This window comes from Rhopilema esculentum, chromosome 16 (genome assembly GCF_057945365.1).
Source record: "Rhopilema esculentum isolate cy_ngs chromosome 16, ASM5794536v1, whole genome shotgun sequence".
NCBI classification, from domain to species: Eukaryota; Metazoa; Cnidaria; class Scyphozoa; order Rhizostomeae; family Rhizostomatidae; genus Rhopilema; species Rhopilema esculentum.
Window position 1 is genome coordinate 578,215 of NC_142830.1, and position 19,096 is coordinate 597,310.

Below are 19,096 nucleotides of genomic sequence, written 5' to 3' on the forward strand. Positions count from 1 at the left end.
GACCAGCCAGTCCGCCCCTGGTAACATGGGCAGCGACACATGTTTGAGTGTGGGGGTGCCCTCGGGGGTGCCAAGGGAACATTTGGCCTCTAGAACAAAAGGTTTTGAGAAAAAGCTCTATTGTTTTGCAAAAAATTTGGGGGCCATGCCCCCCTTCGTCGGAGGCCCTGCGCAACAGAACTAATTGTGTAGCACAGAGGTATTCAACATGGGTGTAGTATATTTTAGCGTTGGTAGATACAATTAATAATATACTTTTCGAATTTCCGAAAACCGGTTGAGCTTGAATCTCTGTTGCATCTCTGGATTTCACCTCGAAACCAGTTATTTGACCTCAAAGCACTAGACCTGTTTGTAGGAATGCAAATCGGGTCAAATAAATGCATTGTTATAAACTTGTTTTATTTTTCGAGGTGACATGCTTCTCCTACTAAACTGGTTTTTATAAAGCACAAAACATTAGACAAATTTTCACGGTCTGTTTCTGCAAGACAGTAGCCTATTACTTCCAGCTATAATGTTGCTCTTATTTTTTTGAAGGAAAAAGCAATTCTACATTTCGAGTTGACGGCTACTACAAGATTCATCTCGAAATCGTTTGGTTACCCTGTGGCACAAGTGCTTTCTTTGCCACATGTCTCCAGGCGAGAGGCACGGCAAAACGCAACGTTATGAAATGTATTTTTAGATTACCGTAAAAGTCTTGAGTAGAGCAATAAAATATTTATTGAAAATGCTGAAAATGCTATTCTTAATGAAAAACTGTAAATTTTGCTGAGTGGAGTTGAGAAACACTGCAACAATCGACTCCGAGGCAAAGGTGAACAAACTTTGTAAGAAGTAGGGTTGACGCAGAGTTACCTTCTAAATTAAATTTCCCCTGCAAAATTTTTATCAATTGAAATTGGAGACATCTCTTTATTAGCAGTTGACCTTGCACCCTTACGGGGATGACACAGAACACGTAGTCGATGGACGTATGCAAATGAGGCTCCTCAAAAGTTTACTAGTGAACTGGCTGTCGCAACCTCAGTGTCTGTTAAAGTTCGTTTGGGTGACGAGGAAAACAAACTCATATTTCATTTATGGAAGCAGCAACGTGTTTCAGTTATCAACTGTGTACGTCGCACACAACATTGTTATCAGCTTTTCCTGCTGCCAAATTTTCAAATGTATCCAGACCATCTTAGGTATTAAGGAAAAGTCTAAATTCGCAGTTTGTTTACAGTGGCAAGTACTAGGCCATCGGAAGAAATACTGGAAGAAATCTTTCAATCGTCAAGAGTTGAGCGCATCTTTACATCATGGGCAGGGTAGCAAGAGAGGCAGCTCGGGATTTGCAAGCACTTGTCAACAAATATAGTCGCTTTCACCAGTCGACTCTATCTATTGAACAGTTCACAAGCTTTGGTAAGTTCTATTTGCAATAGACATGCGCATTCAAACTGTTTTTTTATTATTTTGTTTTATTTACATATACCTTGCTTCACACGGTATTTTTGTCCGTGCATTCGAAAAGATTTTGAAAAATTTCAAAATATTTCGCCCAGAAACGTATAGAAGCCTAAAGAAGCGTTCAAACGATGAGTTAATTGGTGTACAAGACTTCCCGATCGTAGGAAAAGAAATCGCGTTGTATAAGCAAACGAGAGTAGCAGGTCCATGAATGAACGCTGTGTTGCTTACTTATGCTTAATGTTGCTTAATTGAATCCTAGTTTATGCGTCACTTCTCGTGTCTAAGAATAGAGCCCTTACTGATTTTTTGCAAGACCCTTTAAAATTCACTATTTTAACATCCACTCTTTGAGAGCCCTTACTGATATTTTGCAAGACCCTTTAAAATTCACTATTTTAACATCCACTCTTTGTGTTTCATATATTTCATTTATTTCATTTAGTATTTGTCAGGATAATGATGACCCATCTAACATTATAAGAATTAATAGTTTTAGAGTATATGTTTTTGTCATAATTGTGTTAAGATCATCGTATAAAACAATTCTTTCTGACCCAACTTTAACAATTATCATTTCACTTTAGGGAAAAGTGCAACACCAACTGAATCATTTGAGTTTCTCAAACATGAAGTTCCTGTTAGACTGGCTCATATTATGAAAGAGATCAACCTTTTACCCAGAAATTTACGCAGAATGCCCTCTGTTGAACTTGTGAAGAGCTGGTAAGGATCCAGTTTATTTTATTATCATAGACATTTAACTCTGCCAAGGTTATCTAGTGTTTCATGACCAAAAGCAAGGCTAGAGAAAAATTCTTTTAAGAAAGAATTTTATCAGCCAGGAATGTCAGAATTTTGCCAGCCAGGTAACCGCTGTAGACAATGAGCATCAAATTGGTGAGGCTAAGCAAGCTAAACTTTTATTCATAGTTATCTATCTATGTTGTGGATGTTTGCGATGTTTTGAAAAGTTTGCAATGATATGGTTGTATTCAGGAAATTGTCAAAAACTAAAGAGCTTTTAATAATTGAGGCTGTGGTTTTCATAGAGTAAATTTGTTTGTTATAGGCTATATATAGAGGGTTTATCAGTGTTTGAAAAATTGTTTATCTTTGTTAAAAACATTGTGATAACTTAAAATGTATCACCAAATGTTTTTTATATGTCTCTTTTTATATTGAATATGCATTGTAATCTTGGCTCCAAGGATATGCGACTACAGAGAGGCATTCAACCTTGAATTATTACCTCCCCAGCCATGCTTGGGGAATATCTGCCAATAGTTTTTATATTGCATATAATTCTGCTTTGCCTTGGAGTGATGGGACTGTATTTAGTTGTATATGTTGGTAGCTTTGCTACAGCATTTGTAGTTTGTGCTTGCACTTTATTGCTAAGATATTTATACGCAATGAGAATACAATAGGTTGTTATTAGGAAAGCAATTTCATTTTCTAAAAGCATTTATGCTTATCTTCAAATTTTAATTGCTTTACGCACTTTTGGCATGTTGGTGATATTTTGCTGAAAATAATAAAGATACAAATTTCCCTTGTTTTTTACAGGTATGTGCAGAGTTTTTTGGACTTGATGGAATTCCATGACCTGCATGAAAGTCCAATTAGTGACACTACTCTAGATAAGTATGTGCCATAGATTTAGGCATGATGCACATGATAACATTTTAGTTGTTTAAAGCACTCTCAAAAATGTTGTTTTTATGTTCATGTTTTACAAAAATAGAAAAGGGCCTACTTGATGTCAGTGTAATGAATTAAGATCTGGGAGATAAATATATTTGTTGAAAAAAATAAGCAGGGTTTATATGTTTCTTCTATTTTTAGATAAATCATTTTCACTACCTCTAGAAAACTGATTATGTTTTGTATTGAATTAAATGTTATCAGAAAGTAAGCTGCTATTGTTAAACTCTGTTGCAGATTTGCCAAGAAGCTTTTGCACATTAAGCGAAGACATGACAACACTGTTGAGACCATGGCACAGGTAGTTTTCTTAGACAAATTATAGTTTTGTGCTCAAAGCACAAAGCCCTACTCTTTCAGGGGCACATCGATTCTGATTTTTTCTATTTATGTAGTTCCACAATAGATATAATGACATCAAGCTAGGTTAGGGCATCTAAGGCCTGGTACAGATGCTTTGTTATAACAATATTTGTTATAAATTCATATTTGGTATATGATAGAATCAATTTGGTACAGCGTCTGCGGTACTATACGGTATGACATTTACAGTCTTTGTAGTTTGAAAATAGGCCTCGTGTGGTGTTGCGCATGTCTTGACTACTTTGCGGGTGCGATGGCGTGCAATGTGAACCGCTTTTTTATAGGTTGTTTTTTATCTTGTTGTCAATAACTATAGGGTGCTACTTTCAAGGGGACCTTTTGTGTTACAAACTGAACAGAAACCAAGAAAATTAACAGAAGAACTTTTCTTGTTCATCTTTAAAGATGTTAAGACCAATTGATTGGTTAAGGCTAAATGCATAAGTTGTACAAGTTGTTAAATTATTCTATTAGTATATTATTTTTTATGATAAACAATAAGCCAAAACAAAGCTGCTATGTTTATGTCTCCCCATAACTTTGTTGAATTGAATGGAAAATGCCCACCATCAATATGTGATTGTGATTTTGATCTCAAGTTTTAAGAGGCAGGGATGTACAGTGTCTAATCAAATCTGCTCCTTGATGCAGCAAGTTGTGTTAGCATAGCTAAAGTTCTTGATCTTCTTCTAATAAGGTCCATATAACCTTTTAGCAGTGCTATTTTCAGCTTGTTTTTTTGCCATCTTAGTTGTAGTCCTTTTTCCAAAAAGATTTCAACGCAAACCAATAGCAACCAAATAAATACACTGCATTAAATACAGTATTTTAATCAACTGCTGTTTTTTATATTTTATGCAAATCAAATAGCACCTTTAATACCACACACAAATGAAAAGCCTGCATATGAGTGAAAAGCTTTTATATTCTGCAAAAAGACATAAATTTTCGATGCTTTTTCAAACTGGTTGGTTGTGGTTTTTTGTGATGCCATTTCATTTTAAGGACAAGACAATTTGCATTAAAACGTATTTGGCATTTGATTGTGATTTCAAGGCAACCATGTCTAGTAACAAACGATCTAATAAATTAATGCATTTTATGGTAGGCAAAAGATAGAAAGTGGATACATTGTTGCCATGCAAACACATCTTAATGATTGTGTTGCCATTTTGAACATCAATAGTGCATGATTTTGTGCTGGTTTCCTATGGCATTTTCACAATCCTGTGTAATTTCAACCAATTTGTTTTTGATTGTTTTAAATTGATTGTATTACAAACAAAGCAACTTTCTAGAACCACAAACATTAGTTTTTTAAGGATTGAAGTCATAGGGTGACATTTAATGTAATTTTGTTCATCTAGTGTGAGTTTTCAGAATCTTCAGACAATAAAAGATTTACCCAAAATTTGTAATTGAATTCCTATTAACTATTAAGAGCAACTAGCTTCTTGATCTGTTTGACAGGGATTTATGAAAAAGTATTCAGTTCATTGATTTATGAAAAAGTAATCAAGTAACAATTTAAGTGTGCTTGATAAAAGTTGCAGATATATTTTCTTACCCTAAACCAAAAAGCTTATTATAAAGTCTGAATCAGCAGGTGTGTTTCAGTTCCATTTGAGGTCAGGTTAGCAAAGCTAAACTTAATTCTATAAATGTTCTTCCTTTTGCACTAATTAGTTGTTAAAAAGGTATGTAAGCCTTTTAATTTATATTCAAATCTTCCAGGGGGTCATCGAGTTACGAGATTCTGAAGGTGAAGATTCAATCCACCCGTCTATCCAGTATTTCCTGGGTATGTAACATCTACTAAGCACTTAATGAGAATATATAATTATATATTCTTTGTCATGTTAGTTTGGGAAGGTCATGAAAACCTTCTTTGTAGTTTATTTGGTATTAAGGTGAAATAGTAACTATCACAAAATATTTTTCATAGATTTCATCTTGTTGATTTCTGCTTTTGTTTTTTCATATTAAAACTGACATCATTTAAGGCTAGCACTGAAAATAGCATTGAAGCAACTTATGATGATGATGCTTTTTAAGGTCTTCAAGATACCTCATAACCAATGCACAAAATAAATATAAGATTATTTGAAATTGTTTCCGAGAGTTTTATAGTTCTTATGCTGAGGGGTATAGATGTATCAATAGACGACCACTCATATGTATGTGTGCTATTCATAGTTCCTTCAAACCAGTTTGTTTACATAAGAAGCTTTTTTACATAGAACCATTCTTAGCAGTATTGTTTTCTTTGTGATCCAACTTGGTATATTTTGCAGACAGTTGCAGACACTTGGGCAAATATTGGGGGAGGGGGGGGGGGGGGGGCGAGCCTGTTGTTTTGATAAGATGACATCACATTTGTCAATTGTTTTAAAACAAATTTCCATTGTCTTCCTAAATATTTTGGGGCAGCCTCCTTTGACCCCCCTCCCCCTAGGTGACCACCACTCCCCTAGGTGACCACCACTGCTAGCAATTTCATTTGCAGCACATTGCAAAATTTCTTAAACAACCATATTCATGGTCAATGTAGTATTTTCCCAAGCACTTGTAGTGTTTGTTTTAATTGTGTCTTGCTTTTCTGGAGTTCAACATTACATTATTGCTTTTATTTTTTTCAGATCGATTTTATATGAACAGAATCAGTGTCAGGCTTCTTATGACACAACACTGTAAGTATTTATATGACATTTTAAATTAGGAAAGTACTCAAACAAACTGAACTTTGAATTGTTAAATTTGATGCTAATCAGTGCCTATATCATTATTGAAGCTGTATCAATAATAATAATTATTTTTCTTTGTTAAATATAATCCCACCATACCCTAAAAGAATGATGTCCACATTTTGAAAGATGCAAAAGATGCATAGAGAATGTAGGATGATGATCAAAGATTTTCGTGTGTTGAGTCATCACACATTTTTTGTTTCAGGAGAGGATAATCTAGTGAATTGCCATTATGGCAATGTTGAAACTACTTAAGTGTGTATGTTAAAATGCCATTCATTGTTGCAACTGCCCGACATGCATGCTGTTTTTTAGTGGCTTTATTTGATGAAAACATAAGCAGCTCAAAAAGCAAGTTCATTGGTGTGTTTGATCCAAACTGTAATGTTTCAACTGTTGTGCAAGGTATGTCTGTCATGGTCTGGCATTTGATTTTCTCCTGCAATAAGGATATACTTTCATGTACTTCTTGTTTTTTTGTAGAATGTTGAAGCTACTTCAATGAATTTAAAGGCATTTGACTTATTTGCTTAGTATTAATATTAATTAAAGCTTCTTTAAATTTCAATTCCATAGTGACATCAGCTTGTGTGAATTTCTTTGATGACTTTCTAAGAGTCTCATGAGTGCATAAGCATGAAACTCAGAATAATAGCAGACATGTCTAATCTTTGGTTGAGCATTTGATAACTTCTTTTTTTATAGATGCTGCAGATAATGCTAGGCTACTGTGTGATCAGTTCTACTATGCATCACCTGATATCACTGTCAAAGAACATAATGGTATATAATTTTAATGAATGCTGTTTTGTGTAGGAAATGACGCATAATTTTTTTCTCCAATTGTTTTATTTTAAGATTTTCCATGTCTTGTTTATTATTATTATTATTTTTATAGAAGAACTGACAGACTTGACCATAAAGGAAAACATTTTTTGCACTTATTTGTATTTTGTAGAGCAGTGAAAGATAGGCAACACAACCACTGTATCCATCGTACATATGGATATATTCTGTTTTATAAGAATAGATCCTGTCTAAAAACTAAAAGTCAAGTGCATTTGATGTTTGACTTTAATATATATTGAAAGAAGGTCATTTTTATCATCAGCTGTAGAGAGAGGAGAACCAATCAATGTTGCCTATGTTCCATCACATTTGTATCATATGATCTTTGAATTGGTCAAGGTAAGAAGCCCTTATAGACTACTCAAAGTTTTTTGTGATTATTAGACATATATTTAAGCTTTCTTTTGCATTTGACAATATTTAAAGCATACCTTTTTTATGGGGTATATCAGCAGAACAATAGATTTTCAGGAAAAACACTTTTGATCATGAATGTTTTGACTCTTTTTTTTTATTCATTTTGATTGTTGGGGTAGGATTTAGGATTTTTGGTTGTTTAGGTTAAGACACAAGGACAGTGCACATACAACTGGTTTTCCTTTATAAACATTTGACTGAAATGTTGGTAAAGAGATGTTTTATTTAATTATCATGAAACTTTTGTGTCATAGAATGCAATGCGAGCTGTAATTGAATATCATGGAGCTGACAATGTTGATCTTCCACGCATAAATGTGCTAATAGGAAAAGGAAATGAAGATCTTACTATTCAGGTAATTTTCATGAACATTTTTGATTTAAGCAAGCAATTATTTTATATATACATTCCAAAAGGTTACATAGTTACTATAATACCTTAACTACATGCTGCTTTACATACTCTACAAAGACAACTTCCGGGTTGAGCATTAACTCTGTCTACCCTGGAGCCATAACCAGAGTTTGTAAACTGGAGAAAAATGTTTGTAATTAAGAATATTTGAAGATTTAGGGGGGGGGGGGGTTGATCCATGCAAAGTAAACTTTAATCAAAGCGTTTGGTTTCAAAAGATACTTGATTGTGAGATTTAAAATTAACTTGTTAGCTTCCAAGGGCAAGTCTTCATTTTGACATAAAAGGATTTTCAATATGTTATAATCTAGAGCATCAGGTTTACCATAGGCTTCGAGTACATTTTTGACACCAGCGAGGAGACCTCTACTAGGTTCCTTAAAGGAATGGCAGAGCAGCAAGAAATGTTCCATATTCTCTATGCCATCGTTTGTTGGACATAGTGGGTTATTGTATCTTTGAAATTATGCTTGAATTTATGGAAATTTAGCTTGCTTAGTCCCACCTTTTCTATCCTCGTTCTCAAAATGGCTTTGCTCAAAGAGTACAAGATTGTAGTCCACCATTTGCCAACTGATGCTGTCCCAAAGCCTTCTCTTTACCGAATGAGAATTTTGCCAAAAACAAGACCACACAAGCAATTGCTAGGGACTGTGTAAAAACTTGAACAGACATGCAAGAAAGGAACAATAAAATGAGTGACAATGTATATGATTACAGATTTTTTACAAATTCTTGATTTTGTGACAGCCATAAGGAGTGAACCCTTAGCAAACATTAATAAACATTTTGTTGCACTCCTAGCATAAGTTATCTGGATAAAACTCTATAAACTAACAACATAATCCTGAAATGATGTATACATTATTTGACCTTCACATTGTACCTTCAAAAAATTTCAAAATGATGCTGTCGGCTGGATTATTGTATACCCTTAAAAAGGGAATTTTTCGATACCAAGCCAAAGTTATTCAAAATGCTATTCTGAATGGAATCATTCAAAAATTGGGTCATTCAAAAAACGGAATCTTTGAATATTGTGTTATTTTATTGGGAACAGAGAATCATTCAATCTCAGTTTGAAGGAGAGCTCAAACAAAAGATATGATAATGGATAAAAATGGAGTAATGGAAACACCCATGTTATCGTTTCGACCATAACAGAGTGGCCTGAGGTAACGTTTTCAAGAAAATACGAAAATGGAATGATGAAACGGAGACATACAAAAATGGAGTAATGGAAGCAGGGCCACAGAATAGAGAAAAGCAAATCTCTATTCTGCGACAGGGCTTTAAAGAGTTAAAATGCCCCCAGCCTCACACACACACAAAAGAAATTAAAAATTAATTTAGAGAAATTGAACAGAAACTTGAGGGGAAAAAATTAGAAAAAAATAGCAACTCAAAACATGGTACTGCCCATGCAATAGAAAGCAGGTCTCAGGACTTTTTGCATGCTTGGAGGTGTGCATGTGCGGTTGCATGACTTATATTACCAGGACTGTTGATTGGTTATCTTTACCTTGAGCTATTGCTTGCACAGGAGAAATCACAAAAGCACTGGTTCACTTGTGTGAGCTTTTCTTACCAAAAGGCTTGATGTTCTGTGGTTGGATGAATATGTCCTGAAAATGTCTTTAGCCAAAGCTATTGTTTTACAGTGTATCAAGAGATGCGGGATACCCATCATTTTTTGTTCATTTTTATGATTCGTTATGTTTTTTTACTTGAGATATTGTTGTTGAAAGCTTGTTATTGACCACTCTACATTTCAGACTTTTAGTTGTCTCGCAAAAAGTTTATATGAAATTATGGTCTTAAAGAGAAATGTTTTTGCAGGTCTCAGACAAAGGTGGTGGAATAACCCGATCCCAGATTGAAAACTTGTTCATGTATCACTATACAACAGCACCTCAGCCTTTGGCCTCTGGGACAATCGCACCATTGGTATGCTTTAATCAATCTTTAACAGGGGCATGGTAATGGATAGTGGATTCATTTAGATTCATATCCTAAAGCTATGACTGCCATTGTTCCTTCTTTTTCAAGATTTTTGTATGTTCAATATTATTTGTATACAGTGGCAGCTCATGGTAGAAATGGCTGGTGGGGCAAAAACCAGCTCTAGAGTGGGGTTCTTTGTTGATTACACTGTAAAAAGCCCCATGATTATTCTAGTAAGAAGTTCTTCTTATATCATGAGAACTTAATTAACATGCACAGCTCATATAAAATAATTTACATATACTCAATTCTGAAATTTAAAACATGTCTCGTTTTGTTCATGTTCTAATTCAAAGATTCTCCCTTGATATTCCAATCTAATAGATACTGTAGTTGAACAATTAGTTGTAATTAGCTAGGAAAATGGCCTCTTGCCTTTGGGAAGTATCAATATATCAATTTTGCAGTTATGCACAAAGAAAAGGTGAACAATGGATATTTTTAACAAATCCAAAGACTCACAAAGAACCACATTTTATATGCCAAATAAAATTAAAACCATTTCTGCTTCTTTTCATAACATCTTCATGAAGGTACAAAATTTTGGTTCAGTTTATTTTGAAAGATGTCATAGAAATTTTTTACGAAAAGTCATTCCGCTCTTTATTGATTTCCACTGTTCTTGCTAACTTGATCACTAATTTCCTCACAAGATATGGTGTTTCTGGTGAAAGGCATATCTTTTCTTTTGGCAAAACATAACACAGCAAACTCATCCAAGGTTAATTGCATCACAATAACTCCTTCTTTGGAATATATTGAGACTTGGTGAATTTACGTCCAGATTGTAATGTTTGGCAGTAGCTCAGGTCTGTTTGGGCCTAGCAGTTGCAGTTAATCTCTTGAATAAGTAAAGACCATGTCATAACAAAACTGTAAGACTGTGGCTGTCCAATTTCATTGATAAGGCCTAGGCCAAACTTGTCCAGTAAAGTATGTCCAGTAAAGTATGAAACAAACAACAAAGATTGATTTCTTTTGAAGCTAACCATGTTGAGAGAGCAGTAAAGTGTGTTTTGCTGTGACTGAGAGATGTGTTCATGAACAGTAGTTGCCGATGCTCCTGGGAGGGCAGAAATAATTTTTGCCCAAAACAGGCTCGATTAGCCAATCACCTTGCTCTCAAATTACAATCTTTACAAATTTCTTGGTGGGGCACTGCACCTAATGCCCAATAGCATGAGCTGCCACCGCTTGTATATTGCCTGACTTGTGACCTAGTTTTGTAAATACTGGAGACTTAATGCCTTTGTGCATTTCATAGCAAATTGCATGCATTTAATTTGCTGTGGATGCCCTAAGAATAAACACAATTAGCCAATAAACACAATAAATTGGACAGTATAGAATTAAGATATTTTTCTTCTTTGCTGCGAAAGATTAATGCTAAATAGAAACCAATGAATTATGTCTCTATTTTCAGTTAGTTTGATAGTTAAGGTCAGGATGGAGCAGTAGCAATGTAATTATGTTCCAATTATTCATCACGACTGCAGTTATTTGTGTTTTTGAATTGAAAACTGAAATAAACTGAATTGCAAATTAGATTGAAGTAGACAACATTTCCCATCTATTTTGCAAAAACAACAAAACTGCAGCAAATGAACAATGTAGATGTGCCATGAAAACAGTAAATAAGACATTAAGCTGTCTAGCAGTCCAGCACAAATTGCCATACTGTAAATTTGTTTGTGTATAATTATTCTTTTGCAAAACAACAACATTAAAAAGGTGTATTCAGATGTTTCAAAATCAATATGAACTGCAGATGATTCTAGCATAAGTAGATGTATCTACCTTATTTAATGTTGTAGTTTTTGTACTGTTGTAAGTGAGAGGTTTTACAAATGATTGAAATAAATGTTTGATTATTTGGCCACAGGCTGGATATGGCTATGGTTTACCACTTTCAAGGATGTATGCAAAGTACTTTGGAGGAGACATCCAGATTTCATCCATGGAAGGATATGGAACCAACGCTAATATCTACCTGAAGGTTTGCTTTCTAAGAAGAACAATTTCTAGCAAGATCCAGTTATATGTCATGCTCCTTCAATTTCTGGTCTATTTTCATTTATACATTATTTTTTAGGCCTTTCAGTTGGATGCATGCGATAGTGATCCAGCATGTTAGCATATGTCTAGACATTGTCACGCATGTAGTCAAATGCGTGACAGCTTTTTAAGATTATCCAGTTTTTGTCTTTGATATGAAAAACAATTGCTTTGAAAGCCCATGATGACATAGCAGATTTACATGAAATTTTTTTTTAAATCTCTCAGAAAGGTCATTTCAAGCCCACAAACTTGTCTCAAATTTCTATTCCCTTATTTACCTAGTATCATAGCATTTATTTTTTTAAGTTTGAAAAAAGTCTCCAATGTAAGCTAGAAAGCACAATTTTAAGACTCAAAGCAAAATAGTTTGTAAAATGATCTTTTGTTTTAAAAAATGTGAGGACCATGGTGATGGTAGTATGTAAGCTGTTTACTAAATCAATTTAGTCATTACTTTCTAGACTGTAGTGGCATGTCTTTGTAAAGTTGTGGCCCCCTAAGAACTTTCAAAGTACTTACTTAAAGTACAGGGTGTATATAAAATGATCTTTGTGTAAACCCAAGAGGGGGTTGTATAAAATTTGTTGTAGGATAATTTCTGCTTACTTCCAAGTTTGTTGAGTCACAGTAGATAATGCTGTATATGCAGAGTGAAACGACAGCTCATGACTCTTGGGGGTCAGTCACATCCTCTCACACCACCCCATGAATTTAAAAGACATGGTTATTAGTTTATCTATTTATAATTTGTTTTTCTAGTTTCTTGAAAGCCTGTTATACACTTCAAAGTTTCAGATATTATATCTGATGCATAAATCATTTTTTGAAGGCTTTTTCAAAACATGCAAGTGAAGTTTTACCATTGTACAACTCCTTGGTTGCAAAAACATATGATGAGGCAGACAGCAGTGGTGGGAATTCAATGAAAGATTGGAGTTCAGATTCATTTTACCAAGGGCAGAATCATTCATATTCAAAGCCATATCTGAATTTTTTGCGTAACAAGAGACTCGGATCAGATGGTAATGAATCTCAATTTTCTAGAGAAGATTAGATAGTGTATATTTAATGTATTATTGAAGAGGCTTCTGTGTTTGCCACTACTTTCTTTGTATAAATTGAGGCTTTATGAACTGATGCCCATACGTGTTGTCTGGAAGTAAGGCTTTGCCTATTTTCATCTTTCTATTTTGTTCACTTTGTATCAAATGTTGTTCTACATTATTTGTTTCCATTTCATGCTTCATATATATGCCTCTTCCAAGTTAGATTTAAATCAGTTAATCAAAATTTACTTCTTTTCATCTTTGTTTTCTTATTGCACTTCATTAAAAGATAAGTATATCAAAAAAGTCATTAATATGATATTTTAAGTAGAATAATAAATATGAACCAAATGTGAAACTAACTTATAATTAAGCCACATGCATTTAAGACATTTGCAGGGGCCAATCTCTACTTTTAAAAAGTGCACTTCCTTGATAAAGATTAATTATTCATTTTGCCCCTAAAATTATATTTTAGCTGTTCAGTTGACCTTCATTAACATATCAATTGACCTTGATTTGTTGCCTTAGCTCTTAAAATCACACATCTTGATGGATTGTTACCTCAACTAGTCCAACATTAACGACAGGATTGCAAATACAAAAAAAATGAAAAATACCCTTTGATATGCAAGAAAATATTTTTATGAATATATGTTAATGATGTGTGAAAAACCTTCATGGATTTGTAAACAACATTTTTTTGTGCTGACAAGGAGTACAGTCTTTAGATGCACTTCATAATGTTAAGACTAGCATGATAAATGAGCTTTGGTTTTTTGTTATCCAGTCTTAAAAATTGAATGGAAATTAAGGTCACAAAGGGATGGAATCCTTTATTCACTTAGAAGAAGGAAGTAGAAGGCATTTTGAATGTGTACTGTATTAAGCCTCAAAAGTTTGGATGTACCCTTTATGCAAGTTTCTCTAGTATAGGGATTGTAATGTGTTTTATCTGAGAATATAAACCTGGTATTTGCCTTTTCAAGAAATGTTGTTTTAAGTATATATACCTCGAAAGTTCTAGTTGGTGACTGAGAGTATAGGACAGTATAAATGATTTTCTCTGTGTTTCCCATTCATAATTGATAATTAATCAGTAATGATTGAGTGATAGGATATTTTCAAAAATATTTGTAGCGATAAAGAAAAATAGTCAAATTTAGGTTCAAAGTATGTTTTTATATAATATTTCAAACAATTTTTACTGAATTGCACAGTTGGAGTTCAGTAATAGCCCTAAAGATAGTTAGTTGGAGGTTTTTGTTCCCTGCTCCTCTCCATGTTTGCCTGATTTTCCAGATTAGTTTGAAAACCTGTGTATAAGCCACCATTTTCTCCCACATTTTGTTCCTTGGTCTTTGAGGATGTGACCTTTGTGAGGATTCTTTTCCAAGGGCTATTTAGGAAAGTGAGCTTTGCTATTATTTTCAACAAAATGAATTCTATATGTTTCTGATATACTCCATTCTGTGAAACAAGAACAATGTACTGGGGTGGTTATAATGAGGATGGCTTATACATGGATTTTATGGTAGCTTATGTTATCCAGCAGGTATCATGGTTGCTGCATTTTAGAATAGTTTTTGATCTGTGTTGTGAACAGAGCTGTAACTTAAAAAGGTGTAGTGTTGCTATAGGGTTTTCTTGCCTCTAGGAGACAAGTTAATTGATATCTAGATGGTTTTAAGTCGTTTTCATATTGTTCATATCTATTGAAATGATAGAATGAAATTACAAAACTTGACAATTGGCATTTTTTGTGTATTTGTTGGACGCAACTTCATATTATCATGCAAATTTTTATCACCACATAAAGCAGTCTGGTGCCTAAAAGATCATTGCTTGAGAAATAATAACAGACATGTTATAACCTAACCTTACGCAAACTTGGTTTTCGATCAGTTCATAAAGTCAGTTTGTATTTCCAGTGACCTGTTTGATGATCATATACACAAGTTAATTTGTCAAAATTCTTTGTATTCTAGGATTGATTTTTAATAGTACCTAAAATAGTTTGGAAGTATTTTTTGACATTTTTTAGTAGTTTCACTGTACCATGCTTCTTAGTTTTATGGAGCATCTTTAAGTTTGCATAGTTGACAGGGATTTCAAGAGTGCCTCACCTAGATTCATTTCTGATAAATTTATTTTTCTGTAGCTGATCATTAAATTTTTGCATAAGTCTCTAAATTTGTGCCCATTTTGCAAAATTTTCTCTGGTAAATGAAATTGCTTTTCTGTCTTCTAGCTCCTTCATCAAAAGAGAGATAATTGGTGCCCTTTATTAAGTGATAGATATTGTCACTTCTCAAAGGTTGACAGCAAACTTTATCTTGGAATAAAAGTCATAAACAATTTTCTCAAAAGTGTGATTTGGCATGGAAGTAGTTTATTAATTTGTAAGAATGCAAAAATAGTCTTCTTTAAATGACTGACGCTGTTTAGTGTTATTGTTAGGTATTGTGAATTCAGATGTTCCTTTTTGTGAATGGTGAGATTTTGAAAAGTTCCTGTTCATAGGTGTCTTTTAAATGTTAAAGGATGTTTCTTGAAAGCAAAGTATCTTTACAGCAACATAAACTTGTGTAAGCAAAAAGAGAATACCAAAAGAATCTGTAAGCTAATTAGAATTTCTCAATCATAGATTGCTATTTCTTTCTGAAGTTGGTTACTTTCAAAATTGATAATTGATATTGGTTACTTGATATTTGCAACATCTGTATCAGACTCATAGAAAATTAATGTACATTACCTGATTGTGCTCCCAGTAAATGTTTATTTTGCTTTTATTGTTGAATATTCCAATAAAAGTTATCATTATACTATTTAAATGGTATGTTAGAAAATAAGTAACTGTGTGGCTTTAGGTCACATCACAACACATTTTATGTTGTTTATCTTTATAAGACTTTTCAATTATTTATGCTGTTTCTAATATAGTATAATGTGTTGCGTGTGCATTGTCTGTGTTTATGTTATAACAAATGTTTTTGTTTGTTTACTAACTAGACTTTTAACATCTTTCTTGTGTATAGTATTCTTCTATGTAAATGAAGTTAAAACAATTCTTCATCTAGTTGTTCCTTTTAATTTGGCATTTGTCACTCTCAAAGCTGACCTGGTTACACTTATGGATGGTTTCTCTGTGCCTCTGGCATCCTTGATTTCTTACATAGCTGGCATGCTAAAAATGATTAAAAAATCAGTTAATAAGAAAATAATTTTCTTCTTGAAGATGGTAATAATTTTCCCTTGTGATATATCTTGGTGTCTTCAGATAAAGAAGTTTGTGTTGAAAAATAGAAAATGAAAGTATTTTATATGTTTCATAAAGTCTACATACTTTGTGTATAAAGTTTCATTATTATTACATAATTGGAAACTGTTATTTCCATAAGCCAAAAAAAGATAAAATCTTACGACTGGCTTGGTCGAGTTATTTGATCCAAGTTCATTGATTTTGAAAGATTAACCAATAATTGTTTTTATGTGGAGATTAGAATGCCATATGTGATAACAGGCAAGGGACAAATAAATCCATGAAAATTTTGTGCACCTTTAGTGGAAATCATATTCTTTCATCTGACAATCCATGGAAATCCTCTTGTTTATGTAGAAATCTCCTACACTATTTGATAGAGTGAATTGGCTCTCTATAACAAGCAAATTAATTGAACTTTTGTACAAGAAAATGCGAGTCTAGGACAGTCATTCTCAGAATTAAAAAGATGGAAAGTTAAACGCACATGACATGACAATGTTTGTTATGGGTGACTTATTCCACCACTGTAGTTTCTAATTAATAAAAGCAATAACTTGTCAGAAGATTTTAAGAGATGTGATCAGACATGCTTCCAAATGCCTGTGATTCTGGATCAGAGTAAAATATGCCAACTCTAAGACGCAGATGATGCAGGAGGCATCCTTGAAGGTTTTAAGATTATTAATGGGATCCATGTGAAATCTGTATGCTGCTTGACAAACATGGAAGGACAAAAGCGCAATCCCTTAATCATTATTTTGCACGTCATGGTTATCTGAGTCTAGAAAACATTACAGTTCACTCCACGGCTGTGAGCTGATGGGGATGTATCTAGTGATGCAGTAGTTTTGAGAAAGGCCAATGCATAACTTGACAATAAAAAGGGGGAATTTACTGTTGTGCTCAAGCTTTTCTTCTCTTCCAGTTAAGCAGAAAGACCAACCATAGATAATTTTATTTAAATTCCAATTTTATAAAGCTATTTTTAAAAAAGATACAAGTAAAATTTTTGAGGAATGAGAATGGGACAAAATTTCATATGAAGGGGGCTGAGGCTTCTTCTGATGGTTAACTTCTCCAAACCTATTATATTTTCTGATGGTTAACTTCTCTAAGCCTATTCAACATTAAGCAAGTCACAAGGCCACTTATCTTTAATTTTGGATTCTAGATAATGGTGAAAACCCTTTCTTTATAGACTGCCTCAAATTACGTCAGCATACCTTAGATTGGTGCCATGATGACCTGATAATTATCAGATAACTTTGACTGGGGGATCATATTCTTGAATCTCTTTCAATTGGAGAGGCCAGCACTTGATTTTTCTTTAAGTTTTCTACACAGCCATTTCCAGCTTGACTTGTCAGCAATTATCATCAATGATTAATTATCATCATAATGTTAAGGGCCTGGTAAGGAAGCTTACTGGTGATTGACTTTCTAGTGAATCACAAAAGACAACTTGAATGTTCAGGGAAGCTTCTGCATCTTCAGAGGAGCATTCTTTCTAAGTTGATTATAAGACAGGTTAGAGTCAGATATGGGACATTTCTGGCTCATCCAACTGTCACAGTTGGATGAGCCAGGAAATAAGAGATATTAAAAAGTGCATTTGCTATATCATTTTTCAAAAAAAGAAGGGTGCAATTTTCTTTTCTTAACAAATTTTCTTAACAAAAAATCTTTGCCTGGACACCATTTACATGTTTTTTACATTTCTAGCAAAACAACACAGCATCAGCAGATTTGATTGCTGTATTTTACAGCTTTGTCATTGCCACAACATTTTCATTAAAGGCGTTTTCTAAATGGACAAATTAAACCACAAATACATCTTGCCGGTAATTGAGCATCTGTTAAATTTATGTCAGTGTATTAATACACTAGATATCATATTTGAACTTGCCACGTTGATGTCCAAGTACAAATCAACGGTTTTGATTTTCCAAGTCCAAGGCTAGTTTAGCATGCAAATACCAATACCATTGGCAATACAAATACAAATCTATTGTCAATAGATTCGTGGCCGTTTTCTACCGAATTCAAATGCTTAGAGACTACTTTAAAATTAAATGGGTAACAGTAATTAGAATTCTAGAATCTGAATTTTGTTCACGCATATTGTTGTCTTACTTGCTTTGAGGCAATCTAAAATTGCTACATTTTATGGCTGAAGATAAAGTTCGCTTAAAAAGAACGTCAACGCTTCAGAAAAAAAGAAATCATCATACTCCGAGAATCGAAACAGTTTAATTGTCTTCCAATCTTGGTATCCCAGGTAAAATGTGATTACCGAATTGCGAATCAGCAACCGATACAAAATATCCGTTAGAATGAGCACTTGCATATTCTAATGCTGTTCTTCTGGAATGTGCAGCAGCCGAAGAATGCAAGGATTCAGAGTGCGATCTCATTTGGTCCTGAGAGGTACTGGATCTCGAAATATTTGATCTTGGCGGGATGGGTACGGGTGTGACCACGGCAGATACTTGGCTAGGTCCAGCAACTTGGCCTTGTTGCAGAAGCTGCTGTTTCTGCTGTTGTAGTTCTTGTAAGATGCTTTGCCTACTTTGCCTTTCATTAAGGTTTCCTTGCGATTGAAAAGACATTACATCAATCCTGCTGAACAATACCAAGAAGTAAAAAAAGTAACCTGCCTTGTTAAGCTTTGTGACAAGAAAATACGAGAAACACTTCCATTACGAAGAAGCCTCTCAAATTCAATTCCAAGAATTTTGCTACACGAGGCTAATGGTTGCAAGTGCTGTTA

General features: G+C 33.9%; 2 protein-coding genes across 3 annotated transcripts; one reads left to right on the plus strand and one right to left on the minus strand.

The window, feature by feature from the left end:
• The first annotated feature begins 1,003 nt into the window (after positions 1-1,003).
• On the plus strand, positions 1,004-16,154 carry LOC135682497 (pyruvate dehydrogenase (acetyl-transferring) kinase isozyme 2, mitochondrial). Of its 2 annotated transcripts, XM_065197415.2 has the most exons (14): positions 1,005-1,410; positions 2,043-2,181; positions 3,025-3,102; positions 3,400-3,463; positions 5,260-5,326; positions 6,165-6,215; positions 6,588-6,677; positions 6,978-7,055; positions 7,384-7,460; positions 7,793-7,894; positions 9,793-9,900; positions 11,840-11,953; positions 12,845-13,037; positions 15,313-16,154. In XM_065197415.2, the coding sequence occupies exons 1-14, from the start codon at positions 1,305-1,307 to the stop codon at positions 15,333-15,335; spliced, it is 1,290 nt and encodes a 429-aa protein (XP_065053487.1). In that variant the 5' UTR covers positions 1,005-1,304; the 3' UTR covers positions 15,336-16,154. The 2 variants fall into 2 exon arrangements, with proteins under 2 accessions (XP_065053486.1, XP_065053487.1); XM_065197414.2 differs by lacking the exon at positions 15,313-16,154 and having other exon boundaries at positions 1,004-1,410; positions 12,845-14,811.
• Positions 16,155-16,364: 210 nt separating this feature from the next.
• Positions 16,365-19,056, minus strand: LOC148958189 (SOSS complex subunit C-like). The gene has a single exon (XM_089113117.1). It carries the CDS (start codon positions 18,933-18,935, stop codon positions 18,576-18,578), a length of 360 nt encoding a protein of 119 aa, XP_088969243.1. The 5' UTR covers positions 18,936-19,056; the 3' UTR covers positions 16,365-18,575.
• Between the last annotated feature and the right edge of the window lie 40 nt (positions 19,057-19,096).

What these genes read in the sequence shown, in the direction of transcription:
- LOC135682497 (XM_065197414.2), top strand. Translation starts at nt 1,305, where the DNA reads ATGGGCAGGGTAGCAAGAGAGGCAGCTCGGGATTTGCAAGCACTTGTC. An exon ending in GTTGAACTTGTGAAGAGCTG is followed by an intron (nt 2,182 to 3,024) that starts GTAAGGATCCAG and finishes TGTTTTTTACAG; the next exon opens with GTATGTGCAGAGTTTTTTGG. An exon ending in TGTTTCAACTGTTGTGCAAG is followed by an intron (nt 6,678 to 6,977) that starts GTATGTCTGTCA and finishes CTTTTTTTATAG; the next exon opens with ATGCTGCAGATAATGCTAGG.
- LOC148958189 (XM_089113117.1), bottom strand. Translation starts at nt 18,935, where the DNA reads ATGTCTTTTCAATCGCAAGGAAACCTTAATGAAAGGCAAAGTAGGCAA.